Below are 24,578 nucleotides of genomic sequence, written 5' to 3' on the forward strand. Positions count from 1 at the left end.
TACGTGTACTCTTTATTTTTATTCCAATAGTGCATAAATATGAGCATACACTTATTTTACACGTCATATAGTCAGTGTTGAAAGAAAAAAAGGGAAAGAAATTGCGAAATTTACGATCAGCATTCACTTTCACTTACATCAATTTCTTGGATAATGTCTTTTATTTTGCTTGCTCCGTCTTTCATTTTGATCACTTTTAGCCTCTCTTCCAGCGTCAGAGCTCTACTTGTCTTAGCTGCTTGACATCCAAAGGTCCGTTTTGTAGCCATTTTAGCAATGCAACTTTCTTGCTGCGTCTGAAACTCACAATAAGAAATACTTCCTGGACTACTGCGCATGTGTAAACCAGTGTGGTGGTTACTGTTGCTGTTTCTGAACGAAGCAGTAGAGGTCGCTGTTGGATTAGACTTCGTTGTAGTGAATCTCGTCGCGAGGCAAGAGCAGAGAAAAAGATTTTGTATAACACAACAGGGGTTTTTTTTCATGCATGAAGATTTTTTCACACTAGGGGGTATTTTCGACCATGTAGGTTTCGTTGTAGAGGAGTTTCACTGTATCTCAATGTACCAGAACCCCAAAGATGCCATGGCTGTGAGGTCCTATTTTAGCTGCTTTTAGCGCCAGTTGTTATTCTCAAATTATTTTTCTCTGAAAAGAATTGCATCTCTGAGGAACTAAGGGTGAATGAAAACTCACCAAACATTGCACACACATTGGGCCTTGTAAAAAAAATTATATATTAAAAGTTGCCATACATGGCTACAAAAAATGGGTCTGTAGCACCTAGTTGTGGGAAAATTTGGAGCTGTATGGAATAGCCCAGGAGGTCTGGCATTTTGCCCTCATTTGGGAATTGAACACCATGTGTGACATTACCTAAAGGTCATATCTTAACGAACTCCTCATATAGAATATATCCGATCGTCTTCAAAATGTGTGTTTCATCTTAAGATGAAAAGCTATTCATTTCGTTGCACACTGGTCCCATGGGGATACACTGTTTAAAGTGAAGAAAATTGGTGCTCTTTTTGCTGGTCTAAACCTGGGCCAAAACTCACAAAACTCAAACAATAAATGTATCTGTAATCTTTTGCACTGAAGACTTTCACTTTCAGTTTTTAAGGGTTCGCTACGACTACTTCACAAAATCTATATATAAATCTGAACAATTACAGGGAAAACATCGTGATACTGCATACAAACCTATGGCTTGATCACTTTAGCGTGACATGTAATTGTTTAATGAAACATGACATTTGAAAAAGCGTTTCTGAACAATCTAAACTCTATATAAATAAATCGACATATATAGCTGGATGACTGAAATTTTGTTTTTTTTCTATCCTAATTTGCAGTCTTTGCGATTTGTTTCGAAATGTAATTCTACTACATTGTGATGTAAATTTGAATTCTATTAATTGTTCAGCCCTCTTTCAAATTTTGTAAAGTGTTCTCCCTCCTCCCCCTTCCTTATGCATAATTTGTTTGCATACATACCAGTACTTCCCAAAAAGCTCCAGTCTCATCTGTCCAGAGGACATTATCCCAGAAGGGTTGGAGCTTGTAAATGTGCGTTTTGGCAAATTAGTCATGTTTTTCTCAGTGGCCATTGTGGGCTTTTCTTTCTTTTACAGAGGCATACCAACAGTTGTGCTTGTGCCTTTACACAAAGAACACACTTTACTTGCTGTGAAACATGGAGGTTGGCGTAAATTGTCATATTGCAGTGACTGCCTTCAAAGGTTATGCAACAAACTTTTGGCTCATAAAAAAAAGTCAGATTTTCATAATTGAACTTTCAGCACATTTTTATTTATTGTTAAATTGTCATGTTCACATATTTTAGCTACCATACGGGTGTGCTTTCTTTCTTTCTGTGATTCAAAAGGTACAAATATTTTCGATAAAGCGATGCTTCTATTTGGCACTTGAGAAGACCTCCTAGTGCACTGTTCTTTGGAGTGTGGGCAATCGGTCAATAGCATGCACTTGAATTTACAATCTGAAGCACCTAATTAGTCTTTGTTTTTGTCCAGTGGGAACCAACTTGGAAAGATCATGACATTAAGTGTGACAAAGTCTAATATCTTTAAACAATTTGTCATGCCTGAAATGTGTTGGTCCTCTGTTTCCTCATAGGCCTATTCATATTGCTCTATTGCCATCTGAAAAGGTCATAATATGCAGGATATAAGTTGAGCCCCAGTGATGGATAATTGTGCCAATATATGTAAAAGGTTGTAGTGAGCCATAGTTTCCTGTCCTCCCCCTTGGAACTCAGTACCGAGGGAGCTGCATGTGGAAAACCTTCAACTGGTCCAGAATTCTTCAGCCCGGATCATCACTAGAAACCCCCTCTTTCCATCATATCACCCCCATCCTCCAACAGCTCCACTGGCTCACTGTCAAACTTAGAATCAACTTCAAAATACTCCTCTATACATTTAAAGCCATCCATAACCTTGCCCCCCCTATCTGTCTGACCTTCAAATTTCCGTTCCCTCAGGTCCTCATCCTCCCTTCAACTCTGTGTACCCTCTGCCTGTCTCAGCACGATGGGATGCAGAGCTTTCAGACGTCCTGCCCCCAAACTCCGGAAGTCACTCCCACCTAACGTCCTTAATGTTGATTCTCCTCCCACATTCAAATCCCACCTCAAAACCCACCTATTTCAAATCGCATACTCAGTTTAAATCCATCTCTTCTTTTATTATTTCAAATTTTATCTGTGATTTTATTGTTGTTGTTTTGATTGTAAGGTGTCCTTGAGAGTTTTGAAAGGCGCTTATAAATAAAACGTATTATTATTATTAGTAGTAGTAGTATGTGGATCAATGTTCTGATTTCTTGGACATATTTTAAATGTTCTGTAAAGCGCTGCAGCGGTTGTGAGGGCTCTATATACAGTGAAACTCCTCTACAACGAAATCATTTTTGCAGCAAGAAATTTTTCACAGCAGGGTTTTTTCACTGTAGCAAATTTGATCTCAGATGTAAGCACACACACACAAACGTATGTGTACACGCACACACAAACGTATGTGTACACGCACACACAATCGTATGTGTACTCTTTATTTTTATTTCAATAGTGCATACGTTTTAGCACACACTTATTTGACACTTCATATTGTCAGTGTAGAAAGGAAAAAAAGGGAAAGAAATTGCGAAATTTACGATCAGCATTCACTTTCACTTACATCAATTTCTTGGATAATGTATTTTATTTTGCTTGCTCCGTCTTTCATTTTGATCAATTTTACCCTCTCTTTCAGCATCAGAGCTCTTCTTGTCTTAGCTGCTTGACATCCAAAGGTCCGTTTTGTAGCCATTTTAGCAATGCAACGTCCATGCTCGTCTGAAGCTAACAATAACAAATACTTCCTGGACCCGGTGGCTTTTCTTTCCACCATCTCACTGTCTTTAACTCGACCTCCCCTCGATCGCCACCCAAGACAGCGTTGCTCAGCTGATGTCATGCAATGAACTTTTAAGCCAGCCAAGGGACGCTTCGTAGTCCTTGATGGCCATAGTTAGCCCTCAAAGGCTAAAAACCTTACACTAACTGGAGCACTTCTCTCTCATTAGTGCTCCAGTTAGCATAATGTTTTTAGCATGATAACAAGTAAAGCATTTTGGAAAATGCTTTACTTGTAATATGAGGAAACGTTCGTTTATTTGAATGTCCGTCGAGCCATAAGCAATTTACTCTGAGCAGCTAATCGGATGCATTCCACTCTATCTTTTACGGCTCTAGCTTCAGTATCTACACACATAGACAGTGAGGTCCCTCTTGGCCAATCGGAGGCCAGGATGATGCTCGGTAAGCCAATGGCAGAGCAGCTATGAGTATGTTGCGTTCAGGAAACTCGCAGCTGTGACCAAAATAAACATAGTTCACTATGTAAACCAGTGTGGTTGTTGCTGTTGCCGTTTCCGAACGAAGCAGTCGAGGTCGCTGTTGGATTAGACTTCGTTGTAGTGAATGTCTTCGCGAGGCTGGAGCAGAGAAAATTATTTCGTATAACGTAACGGGGTTTTTTTCGTCGTATGGGGGGCAGTAGAGTGGGAATGGTGTTAATGCATGAAGATTTTTTCACATTAGGGGGTATTTTCGCCCATGTAGGATTCGTTCTAGAGGAATTTCACTGTAAATAACGAATTGTATTGTATTCCTTTTCGCATAGCTCCATCTAGTGGATGCATAACACAACCGCAACCAGGGCTCTGTATAAAGTTGTATTGCATTCCCTTTAGCGTAACTCCATCTAGTGGATCAGTAACGCAACTGTAGCCACTATTGTAGCTTATATTTTACACGCCTTATAAATGCAGTGTGCCCTATACAATATATGAAAACAGCTTTAAAATAGCCCATTCATTGTGCGCTTTATACTCAAGAGCGCTTCATAACGCGGGAAATACGGTACTACCCTTTCACTTGCAAATGTGAAGCAGGCAGGTCTGACATGATGACTGCCACAGAAAACATAATTTGACAAACACAGTGTGTGCTCTCATTGGCATGAGCAGTGTCTTCAAAGTCATCAGTCAGTCTATGTAGTTTAAAGTTGATCAGTAGTCACTCTACTGAAAGTGAAGGAGAGTGTTGTCTCTGAACATTAGAAAGGAAAGTATTGACAAGCAGGTAAAATCTATAAAACGATCTCTCAAACAGCTTCATGCTGATGTGCCTTCAGTTGCACATATTTTTCAAAAGCTTTAATGTCCTCGGAATCCCTGAAAGTGGCCACAAGAGAAAAATGGATAAAATGATGAAGAGTGGTAGCCAAAGAGCCCAGAACACCTTGCACAGAATTTTAACGTGAACTCCAAGGTTATGGTGCATGAATGTTCGTTTGCACCATCCGACGTCATTTGGGCAAAAGTGTACTACTTCATGGGGGATGACCAATGCGGACACCATTGTTGAAAGCAAATCCCAAATATGTGAATTTGCCGCAAAGCATATTGGCAAGCCAGAAAGCTTCTGCGTGAATAGCGTTTGGTCCAACTGGAGTTTTTTGGCCAGCTAAGCAAGATAATGACCCAAAACACGGCTAAAACCACTCCGAAATGGCTCACGGCAAAACAAGCTGTTTTTCTCAAGCTGTTCCTTTAATGAAAGTGTAAAAATAATCACAACTACTGTGGTAAATAGACTGAACTCCATCTTGATAAATGATGCGATGTTTACATTGATCTGTCGGGATAGATCACGTCACACGCAAACATTTGACTCGAGATTTCATTCATTCTGACGAAAAAAGTCTGCATGTAAACCTGGCTTATGTATTATTTTCAATTCAGTTATTTCTATTTTATTTCATAAACAGAGGAATACCAATGATTCTGTCCACATTTCTAAATATTCCAGAGAGAAATGTTAGACCCAAAATAGCTTCAATGATTTGATTTGACTTTGACTTTTTATTCGGTCTCCCATAGGAGAAACTTGTCTCGGAGGACATGCCCTCCTTGCTGCTACATGCATTGAACAATACAAACACATACGCTACACCACATACATTGGACAATACATACAGTACCGGACGATATATACTCTACACACAATGGACGGTACATCACAGTCATATGCACACCCCACACTGCCCTCATGTCCTCCTGCTTGTCTGTCTGCCTTCCTCTAGTTCTTTGTTAATTAGGCTGATAGCCTGCGGTACGAATGAGTTTTTGTATCGGTTTAATTTGCAGAGAAAAGGGTCCTGTACCTCCAATGACTGCTGAAAAAAGCATCAATTGCACCGTTTTAACCTCACCGGAGAGGAATTTACTTGACCTTCCTGTGTGTCTGTCTGTCTCATTCCCCTCCAGATTGAAGAAGGCTAACATTGGCTTTGATCACATGTTCGAGGAGGTGCCCATTGTCATCAAAAACTCTCACCTTATCAATGTGCTGATGTGGGAGCTGGAGGACAAGTCCATAGTCGCTGACAAACACGAACTACTCAACCTATCCAGCAGGTCAGTATAATTGAGCATTTACTCAGAAACCCATGGTCAAACCAACATTAATTTTTTTATGTGGCATATTGTCCTGTTTGCCGAAGTCAGAAAAGGTGCAGAGCTGCACATTTTTTTGGCGATGTAGATCCTCCCATTGACTTATCATTGTGGAATGTATGAACTCTGGCTGGCTCTAGCCAATTCTCCCAATTTGACGATTGACATACTTTTACAAAAGAAGTTTCATTTTTAACATTGCCTTTAATTTATAACATCACAACATTCAAAATATGTAATGGAAAATGGAGCTTCTTGGCTGCCTGAGAGGCAGTTGTCTCCAATGTGGAGCTCCAGTAAGAAGATAATTTTGTCCCGCTAAACTGGCTGCGGGGGGCTAATGGCTGCTAATGCAAAAACGAGTTGAATAAAACTTTACCGTGGCTATGTCTGAAAGCTCTGACCAATCGCCACCAAAATTCATGTACACATTCCTACTCTTGTCCACTTCAACCTTTCAAAAAATTTAAAATGGCCATCACGTTATATTTGGTTTTGTGCGGCTGATAATAGCTTTTCCTTAAAGGAGCTCACATTAATTGTCCATAAAATCCAAAATATCGTGCCAATGGCTTTTATATTTTCACAGGTTTAAGTGGACATGAGTAGAGCATTGCATATGTTTTTTTGTGAATATTGGTCCCTGTTCTTAGACACTAGGTGACAAACAGAATGTGACAAAGCAAGCCAGGAAATATTATTACAATGCTTGCTTCCTTCCGTCAATGACGCAGTTAGGCTGAGATGTACAACAAGTCGACTAATGTGATGCACGTCCTTGTTTCCAGTGGATGGTGGGCTCACTCACAGCTGCCCAGATCCTTGAGAACTACATTTCAAAATGGAACAAATAACTCTACACCATGCGTAGTTGCACTATGAATACTATGAAACTGTCAGTAAATACAAAAAGAAATGCTTCTAGACATATTTCTCTCTTCTTCGGCATTTAGCACTTTGTAATGAACATAGTAAAATTTGAAAAAAGGTACTGTTCTAAAGAAAACAAAAAAAAACACTTTTCATTTTGATTTCATGAAACCTTTATCCTTTTATTTATTATTATTTTATTTATTTAGCTTTGATTTGCCACCATTTACAATTTAATAAAACTATCGAATTGATCTACAAAATCAAAATGAGGTTTGCACCTGAACATTAAAAAAACATCATTAAAGATTTGGGGGTATGTGTTGGGTTTTTTTTTTCTTTTGCACTAAACTTGGCAGCCCTAATCCGCCACACCAAGGATTTGCATTTTACAGAATCTGTCGTTGGAAGTGGAAAGTTTGAATCCAACTGGAACTAACACGATTAGGGGTGTGTTCAGAAATATGCTCAGAGCGCGCACTGCTTCATTCTAACCTTTTAGAAACTCCAACCATGTTTCAACTGTTTTTTCATTCAGAGTACCCCCAAAAAGGAGCGCGCTGTAGGTACTCCAACTAGGGACACAGTGCGCCCAGTGGTCCGGGCAGAATAAAAAATAGTTCAGACATGAGCTGCTGATGGGTTTCTGACAGACTCCATTGGGTGGGAAGCACGTTCCGCCTCTCTGAACACAGTCTGAGAGTGGTGTTCGGGCGTCAGAGTGAATTTCCGAACGCACCCTAGGGAAGTGGGGGTTTTGGGTGCCAGTCCAAGCTCTAATAAAACTCGTACCCGAGTATAATTCGCAGGACCAGCCAAATTATGAAAAAAAAAATTCTATTTATAATCCAAAATCAGCAATCTAACGTTCCTGCTGGTTAGAATTAGGTCTGGGAAAACAAGTCAACCAACTTGATTGGGTAGACATAAAAATGCATCTAAAACCATATTTGCGGCAGCCGGAACCAGTGTTTGGCCACTTTCGTGTTTTCACATGGACATTTGGAGCCGCGCACGTTCTCTTCCGGAAGCAAATGTTAATGATAATGAAGATGCTTATGGTTTGTGGTCACTTTAAAATTCAAGGGGCCAAATATATGGTTTGATGTGTTACTGCAAAGCGAAGCTGGCAGAGATTGGAGATTGAGTACATGAAAGTGACAACGCATGACAACGAGCCCGCAAATCTTTCCGCGGGGGATGCCTGCTGCTTAAAGTAACAACCACAGCTTTAAATTCATGTTTTTAAGAGGATTAACACCAAACAAATCTTCATCACAGCACGCTCACTACTCTCACTACTTTACGGGGTCCGAGCATCTTCCACTGAATTGTCATGACCGCTTCGTAGATGTCAAAGCTTCTCCCGCTGACTTACTGTAGCTTAGCATAGCTTCCGGTCTGTGTCTCATCACTCATTGCTGAGCAGCGATGAGTGTGAGTGTAAAGTGTCCGCCGCGAGAGGCGCTTGACCTGGCGAGAGAAAGAGAGAGAGAAAGAGGAAAGCAGCAATGCTTTATATGAAAATGTTTACCTTCAAGTGAAAATGGTGTTGTCTGAAGATGCGTGCTTATCACTGTCAAAATTTGTGTGCATGCATGTGTACTCTTCCCTGCACGAAAGCGGGGATGGTGTGCTGGGCGTGAGTGCGCTTGCGTATGTGTGGGGGGATTATTTCAGTAATCAGTGAATCATCAATTGGATAATTAAATTCTAAAAAGATAAGTTTGTGACAGCTTGTTGAAATACCAGCACTGATGAATAGACGAGCATTAAATATGAGGGTAAGTCAAAAATTATCTGCACTCTCTGCTCCAGCGCACGCTTGTGTGTCATGTGATCGCGATCGGGTGATCTTTGTATCGATTGATTTTTACACTTGTTTGTTTCACTCGCTAAAAATGACCGCTCCACTAGCAGGCTGCACCAGTGAAGAACAGCGTGCATTGATCGGATTTTTATGCTCAGTTGGTGATAATTCACCAGAGGCTCTTCACACAATATGTAAACAGTGCACTATGGTAGTTGCAAGATTAATTCTGAAGTCTACAAACTGTTTTTCCCCCCTGGTAATTTCCAGAAAAATACATACCAAATAATCAGGAGAAGCTTCATCATCTACAACAAGACAATTACCCAAAACACTATCCCAACACAAGAAATTACTTCATTATGAGGGGGGAGTGGCAGGTCTTAGACTGGCCAAGCCAATCACTGGATATTAACTCAATTGAGCATGAGCATGCATTTGACCTCCCGAAGAGGAGACTGAAGGGAGAATCCCCTGGAAACAAAAAAGAACTGGAAGAGGTTGCAGAAAAGGCCTGGAGAACTATTTCAAATGAAGAATGCAACAGTCTGGCAAAGTCAATAGGTCGCAGGCTTGATGCAGTTATTGCAAGTAAAGGTGTTAAAACCAAATAATAAACATTATTCACTTTAATAATGTCACTTCCAATACTTTTGCTGACTTAAAAAGTGTGTGGCGTCAAAAGAAATGGGGCTCTTTCCCGATTTGTTCAACACATCTAGAATTACATACAATGAAATAAAAGGTGGATTTTTTTCTGATATCAATCTTTTGATCTGAAACTAAAATTACCTCAGTATACAACAAAAACAAAAGAATTGACCTTGCCATTCCCATACCTTTGCAGGGGACTCTACAAGGCTCTGTAAAAAAAAAACCTTGCCAATTGACCCCAACTGCTCTTTTGGTCATTTTGATTTCTCTTTTCAAATAACCTTGTTGGTGTTATGCATCGTTATAATCCTTGAAAGTTCCCTGACAGAATTGGTAAAAAGTGGCTGGTGTTTTAAGAATGCTGCTCAGTTTGTTTGTATTCACTTGTAGTCTGTTTGACTACATCTTCTGCGGATAGTCCCCCTTTTTTTCTTGGTTCCCATCCTTCAAGGAAGTAAATGAGAATGGATTTAGTTTGTTTTCCTTTTGTCTCATTTTGTAATATGTAGCCCCATTCGTCTCTGTCAGCCACTTGGAAATCTGAGTGAATGCATCTTTTATTTGAGGGATCAAGGTTGTTAACACAGATCAGATAAGATAAGATAACCTTTATTTGTCCCACACTGGGAAAATTTGCAGTCTACAGCAGCAAAATTGGGGGTGGGGGGGGTGAATAAAGTGTTTCATTGCACAAAATAAATGTTTCAGAAAAGAACTGTACGCAGTTCAATATAAGTGCAATATAAAATAAAGCATTAGCAATATATTTGTAGAATAAATATAATAAATTAACAGTAGCATAGAAAACACAGCGTAAGGTGGCTGTGCTATTTACAATGGTTGCAGGTTTTCACGTATGTTTATTCAGCAGCCTGACAGCAGTCAGTAGGAATGAGCGGCGGTATCTTCTTGCAGCCGGGTGTAACAGTCTCTGGCTGAAGGAGCTACCCAGTGCTGTTAGGGCGGACTGGAAGGGGTGGGAGGGACTGTTCATCATAACTTTTAGTTTAGCGAGCATCCTCCTGTTGCCCACCTCCTCCAGAATGTCCAGGGAGCAGCCCAGGACAGAACTGGCCCTCCTGACCAGTCGCTCCAGTCTCTTTCTGTCCTGGGCCAAGATGCTGCCTGACCAGCAGACAATGCCGTAATGGATGGCCGAAGCCACCACCGAGTTATAGAAAGTCTTAAGGAGTGACCTCTGAACCCCAAAAGACCTCAGTTTCCTGAGTAGGAAGAGTCGGCTCTGTCCATCCTAATCAGGGCGTCCGTGTTGGTTGACCAGTTCAGTTTATTGTTTAGAAGAACACGGGTTGAGTGAACGCTGGCGCGTTTTGGCTGCCGCTGCTCAACCCGTATTTTATTTATTTATTTTTTTTGTTATTGTAAAGTGTCCTTGGGTGTCTTGAAAGGCGCTTATAAATAAAATGTATTATTATTATTATAACACCCAGGTACTTGTAGGAGGTCACCCTCTCTATGTCCGTACCCTGGATGTCCATCAGTGCAGGTGAGGACTGTTTCCTGCAGAAATCCACAAACAACTCCTTAGTTTTCCCGGGGTTGATCTGGAGGTGATTCTGCTGGCACCAGTCCACAAAGTCCTTTGTCTGTCTCTTGTACTCCCGATCGTCTCCCTCTGTAATGAGGCCTACAATCGCAGAGTCGTCAGAGAAGGTGGCAGGTTGGAGTGATGTGCCTGAAGTCCGAGGTGTAGAGGGTGAATAAGAATGGAGCCAGAACAGTCCCCTGCGGCGCGCCAGTGCTGCAGAGAACCCTGTCCGACTCACAGCTCTGTACCCTCACGTACTACAGCCAGTAGTTGTGTTTCTGTCGGCTGTCGCATGAGATGAACTGATAAGATAAGATAAGAAAACCTTTATTAGTCTCGCAATGGAGAAATTCCCAATTCACAGCAGCAAAGTTATCAAAGGAAGAAGTAGAACAACAAAATATAGGAGCTGCTGGAAAGGCAGCCACTCACGCGGCGCCATTTTGAAGTCAAAATAACACAACACAACACAACACGTAGGACACAGACAGTCGTGCAATCTTCACCACTTTTCTGCATACACTTTGTTGTCTGAAGCAGTTATAGATGAAAGAGGAGAGGATCAAAGTGTCCTTTCACCAGTGGATCAGAGACGTCATGCTGAAAATGTGCACACGTCTGCTACAAGCTAAGTTTTGAAAGCAAACCCGAAGCTGTAGCGTCCATTGACGAAAAGAGATTCGTTCACTTCTCCTGTCCCACGTAATCCGCTTCAAACTCCAAGCCGCGACTCCCAGTTCCAAATCCCCATCGGCGCTCTGCGCTAACGCTCCTTTCTTCTCATCGTCGGCTCCTCAAGACTTACATCCATCCAGACGCAGACCGTTCAACAGCACCGATCTCTCCGCTGAACAAAGCGGGGCTGTGAAAAATGCTGCCCATTCCAGGCGCAAGACACAAGCGCCCCGGGACTGTCCAGCAACGACAGTCAAATGGCGCCGACATTCCTCCCAGTCAAAAACAGTGCTGGTATACCCATGCTGCCGAGAAGGCGCAACCACCAAGCACAGAGTCTCCTCCTTGATGAATGTCGTGGCCAAAAAATGCTGAAAAAAGTCCACATCATTTCCACACGACGTAACAACAAACACAAAGTGATAAAACAAACACAAAAAAAAAAAAAAAAAGCAAGGCTCATGAGAGCACTTGCTGACGGCTGCCTACTCGGGCGCCATCTTGACTTCAAATCAAATCCCAGCGTTCTCTCTCTTGGGACAGCACAGTCCCAAAGCCTACTTTACTGGCATCTGTATCCACAATGAAAAGCTGCTGGTTGTTGGAGTCGGCCAGCACTGGAGGTTCCACCAGTGCTGACTGGAGCAGGGGGAAAGCACACTCACATACTTCTGTCCATTCGAATGATAGTTGACATTTGATGGTGATTTTGTCGTTTTCAAAATCGCACTGGTTTAAAAAAACAAACAAACAAACAAAAAGCTATCTGATTCAACTAAAACCACCCAAACATTTACAGGCTTTCATATTTTTAATGAGGATGACATGGAATCAATGACATAAGGGGCAGGAATGAGTTTTGAACCTTCTGTCAAAGGAGACTTTGATAGCAATTCATGTCAGTTTACAATCGGGGTTGTGTGCAATCACTGAGGAGTGGCTTAAAGCTGCCCCACCCACTGGAAAACACACACCTGGTAAGAATTGTGTCTTGATCAGAAGCATTGCCTGCTGAGCACCATGCATCGCTCAGAAGAGCTCTCGGACGACCTGCAATTCAGAATTGATTTGTGTAAACCTGGGAAAAGTCTCAAAACCATCTCAAAAAGTCTGGATGCTTATCAAGCCTCAGTTATAGAAATTGTTTATCAAGGACTTATAAAGTGACCAACGTGACATGAGCAGTTTTCACCAGCGTCCGCTCCTTTTCATTATCTACCTCCTTCCGAAACATTTTTCGCAAATTTGGCTTACACTTTCACTGCTTTGCGGATGACACCCAGCTCTACCTCTCCAGCAAACCCGACGCCTCTCTCCCACCCTCATCCCTCTCTCACTGTCTCTCAGAAATCAAATCTTGGTTCACCCATAATTTCCTCAAGTTAAACAGCAATCAAACAGAACTCCTACTCGTCGGTACCAAATCCACTCTAAACAAAGCCGACAGTTTTTCCCTCCAAATTGATAATGCCACTATATCTCCTTCCCCCCGGGTGAAGAGTCTGGGTGTCATCCTTGACAGTTCACTGTCCTTTCACTCACACATCAATAACATTACCCGGTCCGCTCATTTCCACCTTCGCAATATAAACCGCCTCCGTCCCTCACTCACTCCTCACACCACTGCTATCCTTGTTCACAGTCTCGTCACTTCCCATATCGACTACTGTAACTCACTTCTCTTCGGTGTCCATCAAAAATTGCTCCATAAACTTCAACTTGTTCAGAATTCAGCAGCCCGGATCATCATGAGAACACCCTCCTTCCATCATATCACTCCCATCCTCCGACAGCTCCACTGGCTTCCTGTCAAATTTAGAATTAACTTCAAATGACTTCTTTATACTGTACATTCAAAGCCATCCATAACCTTGCGCCCCCCTATCTATGAGATCTTCAAATTTCCATTCCCTCTCGCTCACTCAGGTCCTCTTCCTCCCTCCACCTTTCTCTACCCTCTGCCCGTCTCAGTACAATGGGGTGCAGAGCCTTCAGTCACTCTGCCCCCAAACTCTGGAACTCACTTCCTCCCAACATTCGTAATATTGACTCTCTTTCCATATTCAAAACCCAGCTCAAAACCCACCTATTCAGACTTGCTTATCCACCTTAAATCTTTCTTTCTTTGTTTATTATTTTATCTGTGGTTTTATTATTGCTCTTGGTTGTAAAGTGTCCTTGAGTGTTGTGAAAGGCGCTTGCAAATGTAATGCATTATTATTATTATTATGAACTACATAAGGAACAAAGTTAAAACAGTAATACAAAAAAATGAAGATAAATGATTGTTTCAATGTTTGCATGCCTTCCTTGTGCAGTTGTTTTTCAAGAACGCCTAGGCCCGCTGCTGCACAATGAGTTCAAACCCAGCTTGGACCAAACCATCGCAAAAAATGACAGTTGGAAAACAATGTGGAATAGGAAAAAGAGATTACTTGGGACCATATTAATCACTTTAATGTACCTGATATTGTACGTAATGCTCTGTACATTTGGTCCTCCTAAAGCTTTTGCTCTTTCACCCATATGTAATTATAAATATGGTTAAGTATTGTCAATGCAATATATCATATACTGTACATACTAGAACGATGATAAAGAGGCGCACTCTCCAGCATGATTTTATTCACCGGAAGAAAAAATACTTATCTGTGCCGGCGCTTAGGAGTGGCAGGCGATGCGCCCGCATTCCCCGAAGTCCATCTCCTCACACTCAGTCAAAGAAAGCATGCTGAAAAGTGCCTAGCTTTAACATTGCCGCAATATATTGCATATACTGTATTATTGTGGCTTGCCAGCGGACGTCTCAACGTTTAGTTAATCTCCAAACTTCTTGAAAAAATTGTTGCCTCTCAACTTCACTCCCACCTCACTCATAACAATTTCTACGAACAATTCCAGGCTGGGTTTCCGTCCCCAGCACAGAACAGAAACAGCCCTCATAAAAATCACCAACGACCTTCTCATGGCAGCGGACGCCAGTTTAAAGTCCATCCTTATCCTCCTCGACCAGACTGCAGCTTTTGACACAAAAGGGGTGTTCACACGGCACACATTTGCTCCGGCGCTGCACCGATGTATTTTGTTGCGATATATTTTGCACCGCAGCAAATTGTGTGGAGCGTTCACACGTACAAAGCCGCTGAGCGTGTCTGCACCGGCACAGCGTCGGTGTAGCCCCACTTGCGTTCACACGGCGGTTTCTGCAGTGGAGCAAAACGACAGAAAACAAATGAGCTGTCGTGTTGGTTCTTTTTAAAACGTATGCACAACTCAAGCGACTACTGGACAGGCACGTCCTTCTCCTTCTCGGTCTCCGTGCCTTCTGCTCGAGAGTGACCCCCCCCGAAAACGTAAATCAACGATGACTTCAATGACACTCAGAAAAGCAAACACATCATGCGCCAAATAGAAAATCAAGAGAGGAAATCACTAAATAAATTATATGGGGGGCGGGGGGTTGTGAACACACAACAAAGGAACAAACTACACTAGCAACTCCGAGACAGTCCAGTCTCCTACAAAAGGAAAGATGTTACCAGCCAAGTCTTGTGTCGTTATTAAACAAACACATGACGGAAGTCCAACAGAGCGCGAAAGCAACGCATTCTCGCCGTACGTAAACTCTTCACAAGCATTTGCTCTGGAGCAAATTTAACCCAGTTGCGTTCACACGTGCAAATGTACACCGGTGCTGCTTCGCAAACAAGCATTTGCTCCGGAGCAAATTTTTAAACCACCTCCCCGAGGTGGATCAAATTTGGTCCGGTGTAAGCTGTTTTCCGGGGCATGGTCAGAACGCTCTACTGGGGCAGCCCCGGCGTAGCACCGGACCAAATCTTGCCGTGTGAACACCCCTAATTTCTCACCCCATCCTCCTTAATAGACTCTCTACCATATGCATCACTCACACCCCCTTACACTGGTTTCACTCCTATCTCACTGGCCACTCTCAGTTCATCCAACTCCACTCCTTCACTTCACAGTCCTCCCCGTCTCTTCTGGTGTGCCCCAGGGCTCTGTCCTGGGACCCCTCCTCTTCATTATCTACCTTCAACCCCCTTGGCAATAGTTTCCGTAAATTTGGTATACGTTCACTGCTTTGCGGATGACACCCAGCTCTACCTGTCCAGCAAACCCGACGCCTCCTCCCTCTAACACTGCCTCTCAGAAATTAAATTGTGGTTTACCCATAACTTCCTTAAACTTGACAGCGATAAAACAGAACTCCTTGTTGGTACCCTACACAAAGTCAACAGTTTCTCCCTCACTATGAATAGCTCTACTGTGTCCTACTCCCTTCAGGTCAAGAGCCTGGGTGTCATCCTTGATAGCTTACTATCGTTCCACTCCAACATAAATAACATAACCCGGTCCGCATATTTCCACCTACATTATATCAATTGTCTCCGTCCCTCTCTCACCCCTCACACCACTGCTATCCATGTCCACAATCTCGTCACCTCCCATATTGATTATTGCTATTCACTTCTTTTCAGTGTCCATCACAAATTCCTCCATAAACTTCAACTAGTCCAGAATTCTTCAGCCCGGATCATCACTAGAACCCCCTCTTTCCATCATATCACCCCCATCCTCCGACAGCTCCACTGGCTCCCTGCCAAACTTAGAATCAACTTCAAAATATTTCTTTACACATTTAAAGCCATCCATAACTTTGCCCCCCCCCCCCCCCCCGTCTGTCTGACCGTCTTCAAATTTCCGTTCCCTCTTGTTCCCTCAGGTCCTCATCCTCCCTCCACCTCTGTGTACCCTCTGCCCGTCTCAGCACGATGGGGTGTAGAGCTTTCAGCCGCTCTGCCCCCAAACTCTGGAACTCACTCCCACCCAACGTCCAAAATACTGATTCTCTTCCCACAATCAAATCCCATCTCAAAACCCACCTATTTAAAATCGCATACTCAAGTTTAAATTAATCTTCTTTTTTATTATTTATAATTTTAACTGTGGTTTTATTATTCTTGTTTTTGATTGTAAAGTGTCCTTGAGTGTTTTGAAAGGCGCTTATAAATAAAATGTATTATTATTATTATTATAGTTGAATGTCACTGTATTCCAACCTGGAAATGTATTTTTTGTGTGAGTGGGTGAGAACATTAAGCTGGTGTGGGTGCACTTTTGCGTTCATGTCTGGGTCTCTCAATGCCGCACAGCCACAACTTTGAAAGATGTGCTTCAGAATGGAAACATTGTTTCACGTGAATCGCTGCTCGTTCACACTGACCCAAATCAGTCCATCCCCAAAAAAGGATTAACATTGGTATCCATCCCTTAAGGATAACTTTATATTCAAGGAAATTTTAGAGGTTTGCATGTTATTATTGTGAAGTTAGTCTTGCAGTGCAATGCTGGTCGTAGGAATTTGAATTGTTATTTACGAGGCATGTACTGAAATTTAAAATTCTTGTGCCATCACCGAAAATGAGTAAACAGAGGCCGAAAACCAAAACACCGAACAAAATGACTAAATATCTAAAAAAAATACCTTTTAAGAACCTGCATCACATCGTCGGACCATGCATCACATGGCCATAGCTGCCCGTGTTGCAGCTTGGCCATGGTGGTGTGATGCACTTGTGATGCACTGCTACCCCTGGCCAGCTTACAATCAGCCACGACAGAGCCCGTGGCTTCATATTGGTTAGGCCGCAAAGTGGGCGCTCTAAAGGCTTTCACGTGCATCATCATAACATCCTATTTTGGATGTGTTGTTCCAGGGACAAAAATCTTTCAAACGGAAAAAGATTCAGATCAATTTTCGGTGCAGTCCTGTTCTTACCTTTATTAACGTTATAATCTGCGAGAGAAGCAGAAGAGGCTGTATGAAACAATGCAAAGCTGCAGAAGACTTTAAAACAGTTTTGGTGTGTGTGTGTGTGTGTGTGTGTGTGTGTGTGTGTGTGTGTGTGTGTGTGTGTGTGTGTGTGTGTGTGTGTGTGTGTGTGTGTGTGTGTGTGTGTGTTGTCCTTGACACTGAAGCAATCCTGTGTTCAGATGAGGCTACATGTGCTTTATGTTGAAAAGTATTGCCATGATAGGTAAATGGAAATGTCTACGTAGCAGAGCAAAATAATTTGAGATCTGGATACCTGTACTTGCAGTAACCATTTGGAGAAGAGCCTTCAGCTCCTGATGGACAGGGTGGATGACATGAACCAAGACATTGTCAAGTATAATACCTACAGCCGCAATTTGAGCAAACAGCAGCAGCAGAAGCACCAGGTAAATCTTACACGCATAATTGTATGCAGACACAAACGTTTTTTTTATAGAAGCATTTACACACCACCCACTGACGCTGAAAGCCAAGGAGCAAAGAAAATTTCCACTAGATGCATATGAGTCATATGGCTACAAAGGTGCAGTTACTCTTCAGAAAGCTCCAAATATCTTTTGAGTTTTGCATACAACCAATTTTAGCATGTAAATTGCAAATCATCAAGTACTATTAGTGAACACACACACACACACCTAACATTGTTTTTAATTTCTTACCTTCTCCTTGACTTTTCCTCCTACATAGTACTTCTCAGCAAGACATCACCAAAGCACCACCAAAGTAAAATATGCAAGGTTCAAAATGAACGGTTTCGCATCGTAGTTTGGGAGGGAAAATTAGCATTTTGCGGTTAATCAAAACACATTAAATCGTAAAACTGAGAATCTACCGCCAAGACAGGCACAAAAGATTTCACTGGGCTGGACACAGGCAGATTACTTCACCTGTGCTTGGGAAGTAGGCAGTATGGCCAACCCCTAAACTTTGTGCTACTCATGCTACACCATTTAATGAGCAATGATCTTCAGCTGGCTGCTGCTGCGGCTAAATGCATTGCAGAGTCCCTCTTAAGTCATTGTCCTTGTGGCGGTCGATAAGCTTCACGTCTGACAAGTACTACTCTTACAAAAGGATGACGAGGAAAGACAGAAAAGCCATCCTAATTGCTAAGCTAAACAAACTTGACTAGTGTAGCACATTCCACAGTGTAATAGGGCTGAAGCTATTGAATAGTTTGGTATTATATCTAATAAGCGCATATGTTCTTTTTCTTGGTTATAAGTACTGAAGACAAAAAACACATTTCCACTCAATAATGACTGACCAACTGGTTTTCATTTTGAGAGATTCAACATTTTATACTAAAATTTAAACTCTTCATAGCAGCACACAAGTTTCCTTTCCGAAGCAGTGAGCTTTTTTTGACAAATCTCTCCCCATAGATTTTGGTCGATGAGACAGAGTGACGTCAAAACCACAGGTCAGATTTTGCCGGCTAAAACAACACACTTGAGGTAGACTGTTTGTTAAAAGCAGGGTTCGTACGGGTCCTTAAAGTTCATAAAAATCAATAAAAAACAGAAGTTGTAAAATTATGTTATTAATTGTTCATAATTTTCAAGGAAATCTTCTAAAATCCATAAAAATTAACCTGCGGTGTTCATTTCATTTGTGTATGTCATTTTCCCCACCCTCCCAATTCATAGTTTTGTCGGAACATGCAGGACCTGGTACCTGCTCTGCTTTTTCTGCCGTCTCCAATTAGTTCCGACGATGATCATGTGATCACTCGGGTCATTCCGGCAAACAACAATACAGTAGATTGACGCCATCCTGGGGCAGTGAATGGATGGTTTGGTTGCTGGCTCGGCAAACAATTACCGTATTTTCTGGAAAAATCTATTCATCGAATTTATCGATCTCAACAAGTGACAGACAAATATGTAGCGACACCACTCGAGCGAATGCGCCTCAGCAGTCGATAGTCCGCTGCTCTCTGCTGTCTGTGCGTCAGCTAAGCTTAGCTGTTGTTTCGGCTAGGCTAGCGTTTTGTTGTCGTAGATCAAAGCGTATTTGATTTGTGACGTCGGTTGCTTGGTTGAAACCAAAAGACGTGCGCGTGCGTACATGTTCGCGCGGATGCACACACAGCAGAGAGCAGCGGACTTTCGACTGCTGAGGCGCGCTTCGCTCGAGTGTGCGTCGCTACAAATATTCCGGGACAATGCTATTTTCAAGTGGCGTGGCTGGAGAAGCCGGAGTTCCGTGTTTGGGTTGGAAAAATTGCTGGCGATTACACGTCGGCCTCCTGCCGAGTGTGCAAGAAGGGCATCTCCGTGAGAGGTAAAACTTGTCATAGCCTCCTGGTCAAGTCAACTGCATTGAGGCACACAGCAAAACAGAAGAAAATTGATCGCCAAGATCTTGCAAAAGAGATTGAGGAGAAAACTAAGTCACTGTCTGCTATTCCCTAATTGTCATATCAGTTTCATATTTGTCATTATAAAACATGTCTGATCATTGAAGGTGATAATGAGGGAAAATAATAGGTTTGGACCATTTGGAATTTAGACTTCTGACATGCATTTCAGCTGTTCAGGTATACTGGATACTGCTAAGATGGGCAATCAGTACTACTGTTAGTGAAACCAGATTTTTCTAAACCCTGTCCAGGTGACCCATATGACCATGAGCTCTGTTCTTAGTGTTGTGTTTATTCGAAAATAAATTGAAGCTTTATATTTTCTCAATTTAAATTTTTCTTTGTGTGTTTTATTTGAGAATGAATTAAAAAGGTTTTTTTTTCATTGTCCTACCTGTGATACAGGTAGCAAAGTGAAAATTTGACATACAGTATGTCAAATAAAGGGTTAAGTGATTGCCCCTAAAAATAAAGATGTGCCCGTACTTTGGCAGCAATGATTTGAACACCAGCTCAGTGATATGTGGCTTTCTGTTTAGCCCGTGTATTGCTGAGCGGGCATTAAATCCACCGTGAATCCCCCCCCCCCCCCCCCCCCCTGCTGAATGGAGAAAAAGTCCTTAATAATGGCTAAATTGGTCCACAAAAGTCATTAAAAGGTCCATAAATAAAAAGCAAGTGGAAGAGTGGGAACCGTGAAAAAGTGATCAGCTGGAACGGCAACAGGCACTGTACAACACAGTGTCAGCGTCATCTTTTTTTTTTTTTTTTTTAACCGCCCTTAATTAGCGATTAAATGTTACTTGAGGATGTCATATTCTTGAAGTTGTTATCAACAGTGTGTGACAGAAAACGGCCCCAAAGTCTGGAATATGAGTCAAGTCAGCCATTACGCCATAACACACTGCCGGGAACAACTTCAAAATATACGCAGAGCTAACAAAACAATGTCCGGCAGTTCTGACAAGGACCGCTAAACGTTTTGAAGTGAGTAACAAGTGCACAAGATCATTAGCGAAGGAGATGCTGTAAAAGCAGCATGGTCAGACCTTGACCTCATCTCTGGAAGGTTACTCGTTAGAGGTGAGGGCTGACTTCGATTCATGTGGCGCTCTAAAGCTGGGGTAGTGAGAACCAAAACAAGTCATTCTTAACACTGATTTAACTAACTTCCAAAATAATTGAGAACCACTGCGTTACTCCAAGTTGAGATAATCGAAACAGAAACAGAGTTTCGGTCAGGACTGTTCAGGGCTGGGAAAAGTAACTTTCAACACCCATAGATTCTTACTCATATGTCAAAACGGGTCCTAATTTTTTTTAATCTTAAGACGATTCTTAATATGGGACTATGATCATAGGCTTACACTTTCTCAACAAAATATGTAAAGCAGTTACTCAACACATGATCAGCATCTTAAATTACTTGTTGGTTGGAAGCAAGCAGACTATAGTTGGAGATTGAGTTTATGTGAGACTAGAAATTGTTCATGTCAAATTTAAGTCTGGTGAACTCTAGGCGTTAAATTTAATAATACAATTTTGTCAAATTTACCCGGGACTTAACCCACCATTTAGTTTCCTTTTGAAATTTATCACATCACCATACATGGCACTTTTCCCCCCCTTTTTGTGCGACTATTACATCAGTTTTTGCGGCAGATTCCCATCACAATGTTTGACACTAGGCATTATTTGGTAAGGTATGGTTTATTTATAAATTGGCCTTCTTACGGCATTGGCTACTTGTTATTGTCATGAATGGCATGAACAATTTTAATTGTCCGCTTGACTTCTTGGCATTGTACATGTAAATAAGCGGGTACTTGACACAGAAAAAAGGCCTTGATTATTTTTTGGGGGGTGCACAAGGCTTCAAGTACCGACTTATTTACGTGTATGCTGTCAGGCCCTCAATGCCTGGGTACCCTTTTATTTTGAAGTTGTTCTGGCAAGGCTGAAAACTGTGACCTTCCTTCCTTCCTTCAGGCGGCACCGCATCAAAAACCAACATTTATATGTAAAGAATATCACGAAATGGGCTCAGGAACACTTCAGAAAATCACTGCATTTAAGCGTAAAGAATGAAAACCCCCAATTCTGGCGATACAGCTTAAAACTCAACAATGCAAAGTAAAAGTCATTTATTAGCAAATCCCAGAATTACGCTGGCTTCTCTGGGCCTGAGCTCATCCAAGATGGGGTGAGTCAAAGTAGAAAAGTCTGTGGTCTGAGGAGTCCACATTTCAAATTGTTTTGTTTTGTTTTTTAAATTGTGCATGTCGTGTCCACTGGGTCAAAAGGAAAAGAACCATTCTGACTGTTTTGGATGCAAGATTCAAAAGTCAGTATCTGTGATGGTATAGCACTGTGTTAATGCCAATGGCATGAGAAATGTAGACATCTGTGAATGTATTCATGCTGATAGGTCCATACATGGTTTGGAGAAAAACATGCTGCCATCATTTTCATGGATGCCCCTGCTTATTTCAGCAAGACAATGCCAAACCACATTCTGTATCTGTAACAACAGCATGTCTTTGAAGCAAAACAGTTGGGGGTACTAGACTGGCCTGCCTGCAGTCTCGACTTGTCTCAAATTTAAGCTGTGTAACGCATTATGAAGCATAAAATACGACAACATAGATCTAGGACCGTTACACTCTTGAAGCTGTACATCATGCAGGAATAGGAAAGAATTCCACCTGCAACGCTTCACCAATTCCTGCCCTCACTTCCAAATGTTCAGCGAATGTTGTTTAAAGAAAGTGTCAGAGATGGATACTTTACTGTATTTTGCCGATCCATCCACCGTCCGCGACCTGGGCACCCTTTTGTCATCAAAACTCTGTCCTTATTCATGAAATAATCGTCCTGCGTCCCCATCCATCCTCATCCTTTTAAAGCACTTCCGTGCATGATGCTGAGGGAGGGAAGCTAACTGCTGAGATGTCATAATACAGAAACATTGAACGCTCATTAGCTGTGTTTGGGCACCCTGCTGCTACTCCTGCCCCTTGCAGGTGGGATACCCCTATAGGGACATGCTGCCTTTTAGGAAGACCAGCTTGTCAAAGCTTGGACTGGCCAGGGCGATATCAGAGGACGTCACAGGCTGTTGGAAAAAAAAAAAACTCTCCACAGCAGCGGAGCAAGGGAGTGGTGCGTTGTCTTTAATAAATAAGTCCACCTACACCTCCCTGTGTTCCGCGGACATGTTCTTAATGCAGTACACATGTTTGGGTGACCAATGGCACGTTTGAAACATGCCATGGCAATTTTTGTTAAGTCAAGTCAACTGTATTTATAGAGCACTTTCAAACAGCCATCACTGCATACAAAGTGCTGTACATGGAGCAATTTAACATATACAATAAACAGTAAAACAAATCGGTAATAAAGACGGTAGAAAGCACCAAACAGTAAAACCAAGAACAAATCTAAGTCATGCTGAGTCGAATGCCAAAGAATACAAGTGAGTTTTGAGGAGAGTTTTGAAGATGGGCAGCGAGGAGGCTTGCCGAATGTTCAGTGGGAGGTCATTCCAGAGAGAGGGACCAGCAACAGAAAAGGCTCGATCCCCTCTGAGCTTCAGTTTAGTTCTTAGTTAGTTTAGTTTTAGTTCTTGGTACTTCTACTACTAGTTCTACTCGTGCTACTTTAGTTCTAGTGTCCTTGGGTGTCTTGAAAGGCGCTTATAAATAAAATGTATTATTATTATTATTATTACTACTTCTTTTGTAGTAAGCCCATTTTGCCTGAGTCAGTTGAAATGAACTTTTGGCCACTTCGCGTTTGCGTCGAAAACCTATGTGATACGTCACACGCATGTGTATGAATAAGCAGACGCAGCCGAATAAAGTACAAAAAAAATGCACACACGGTGAAAAAAAAAAGAGACAATAGCCTTATGGTCTGTGGGATGGGACGGAGAGGCATGCAACCACCGTCAGTCAAATGTGTGTCCCAGTTAGTGGAAAGAAAGAGATAGTGGAAAGAAAAGCCACCGGGTCCAGGAAGTATTTGTTATTGTTAGATTCAGACGCAGCATGAACGTTGCATTGCTGAAATGGCTACAAAACGGACCTTTGGTTGTCAAGCAGCTAAGACAAGAAGCGCTCTGACGCTGGAAGAGGGTAAAAGTGATCAAAATGAAAGATGGAGGAAGCAAAATAAAAGACATTATCCAAGAAATTGATGTAAGTGAAAGTGAATGCTGATTGTAAATTTCGCAATTTCTTTCCCTTTTTTTCTTTCGACACTGACTATATTGAAGTGTCAAATAAGTGTGTGCTCATACTTATGCACTATTGGAATAAAAATAAAGAGTACACATACATTTGTGTGTGCGTGTACACATACGTTTGTGTGTGTGGGTTTGTGTGTGTTTACATCTGAGATCAAATTTGCTCCAGTGAAAAAATCCCTGTTGTGAAAAATTTCTTACTCCAAACATGATTTCGTTGTAGAGGAGTTTCATTGTAGTAGAAAAATAATGAATTAATAATGAAAATTATAATGTATAATACAGTGATCCCTCGCTATTTCGCGGTTTGTTTATCGCGGCTTCAGTGCATCGCAGATTTTTTCAAACATATAAAATATATATATATATATATATATATATACATACATCTTCTACCGCTTATCCGGGGCCGGGTCGCGGGGGCAAAAGCTTTAGCAGGGAAGCCCAGACTTCCCTCTCCCTAGCTACTTTTTCCAGCTCTCCCCGGGGGATCCCGAGGCGTTCCCAGGCCAGCTGGGTGACATAGTC

The 24,578-nt window shown here is 42.0% G+C and overlaps 1 protein-coding gene across 2 annotated transcripts in view; it reads left to right on the forward strand.

Annotated features, from left to right (window-relative positions):
* The window catches only part of LOC147203316 (eukaryotic translation initiation factor 3 subunit H), a 109,584-nt gene that overhangs the window by 79,639 nt on the left and 5,367 nt on the right, over positions 1-24,578 (forward strand). For both annotated transcript variants that reach the window (XM_086114407.1, XM_086114408.1), the window contains 2 exons: positions 5,836-5,985; positions 17,705-17,825. In XM_086114407.1, the coding sequence (XP_085970533.1) occupies positions 5,836-5,985; positions 17,705-17,825 (271 nt within the window). The remainder of the gene's footprint in view (positions 1-5,835; positions 5,986-17,704; positions 17,826-24,578) is intronic.

This window comes from Hippocampus guttulatus, chromosome 6, assembly GCF_054856545.1.
Source record: "Hippocampus guttulatus isolate MCC_2025c chromosome 6, RoL_Hgut_1.0, whole genome shotgun sequence".
Taxonomy (NCBI): Eukaryota; Metazoa; Chordata; class Actinopteri; order Syngnathiformes; family Syngnathidae; genus Hippocampus; species Hippocampus guttulatus.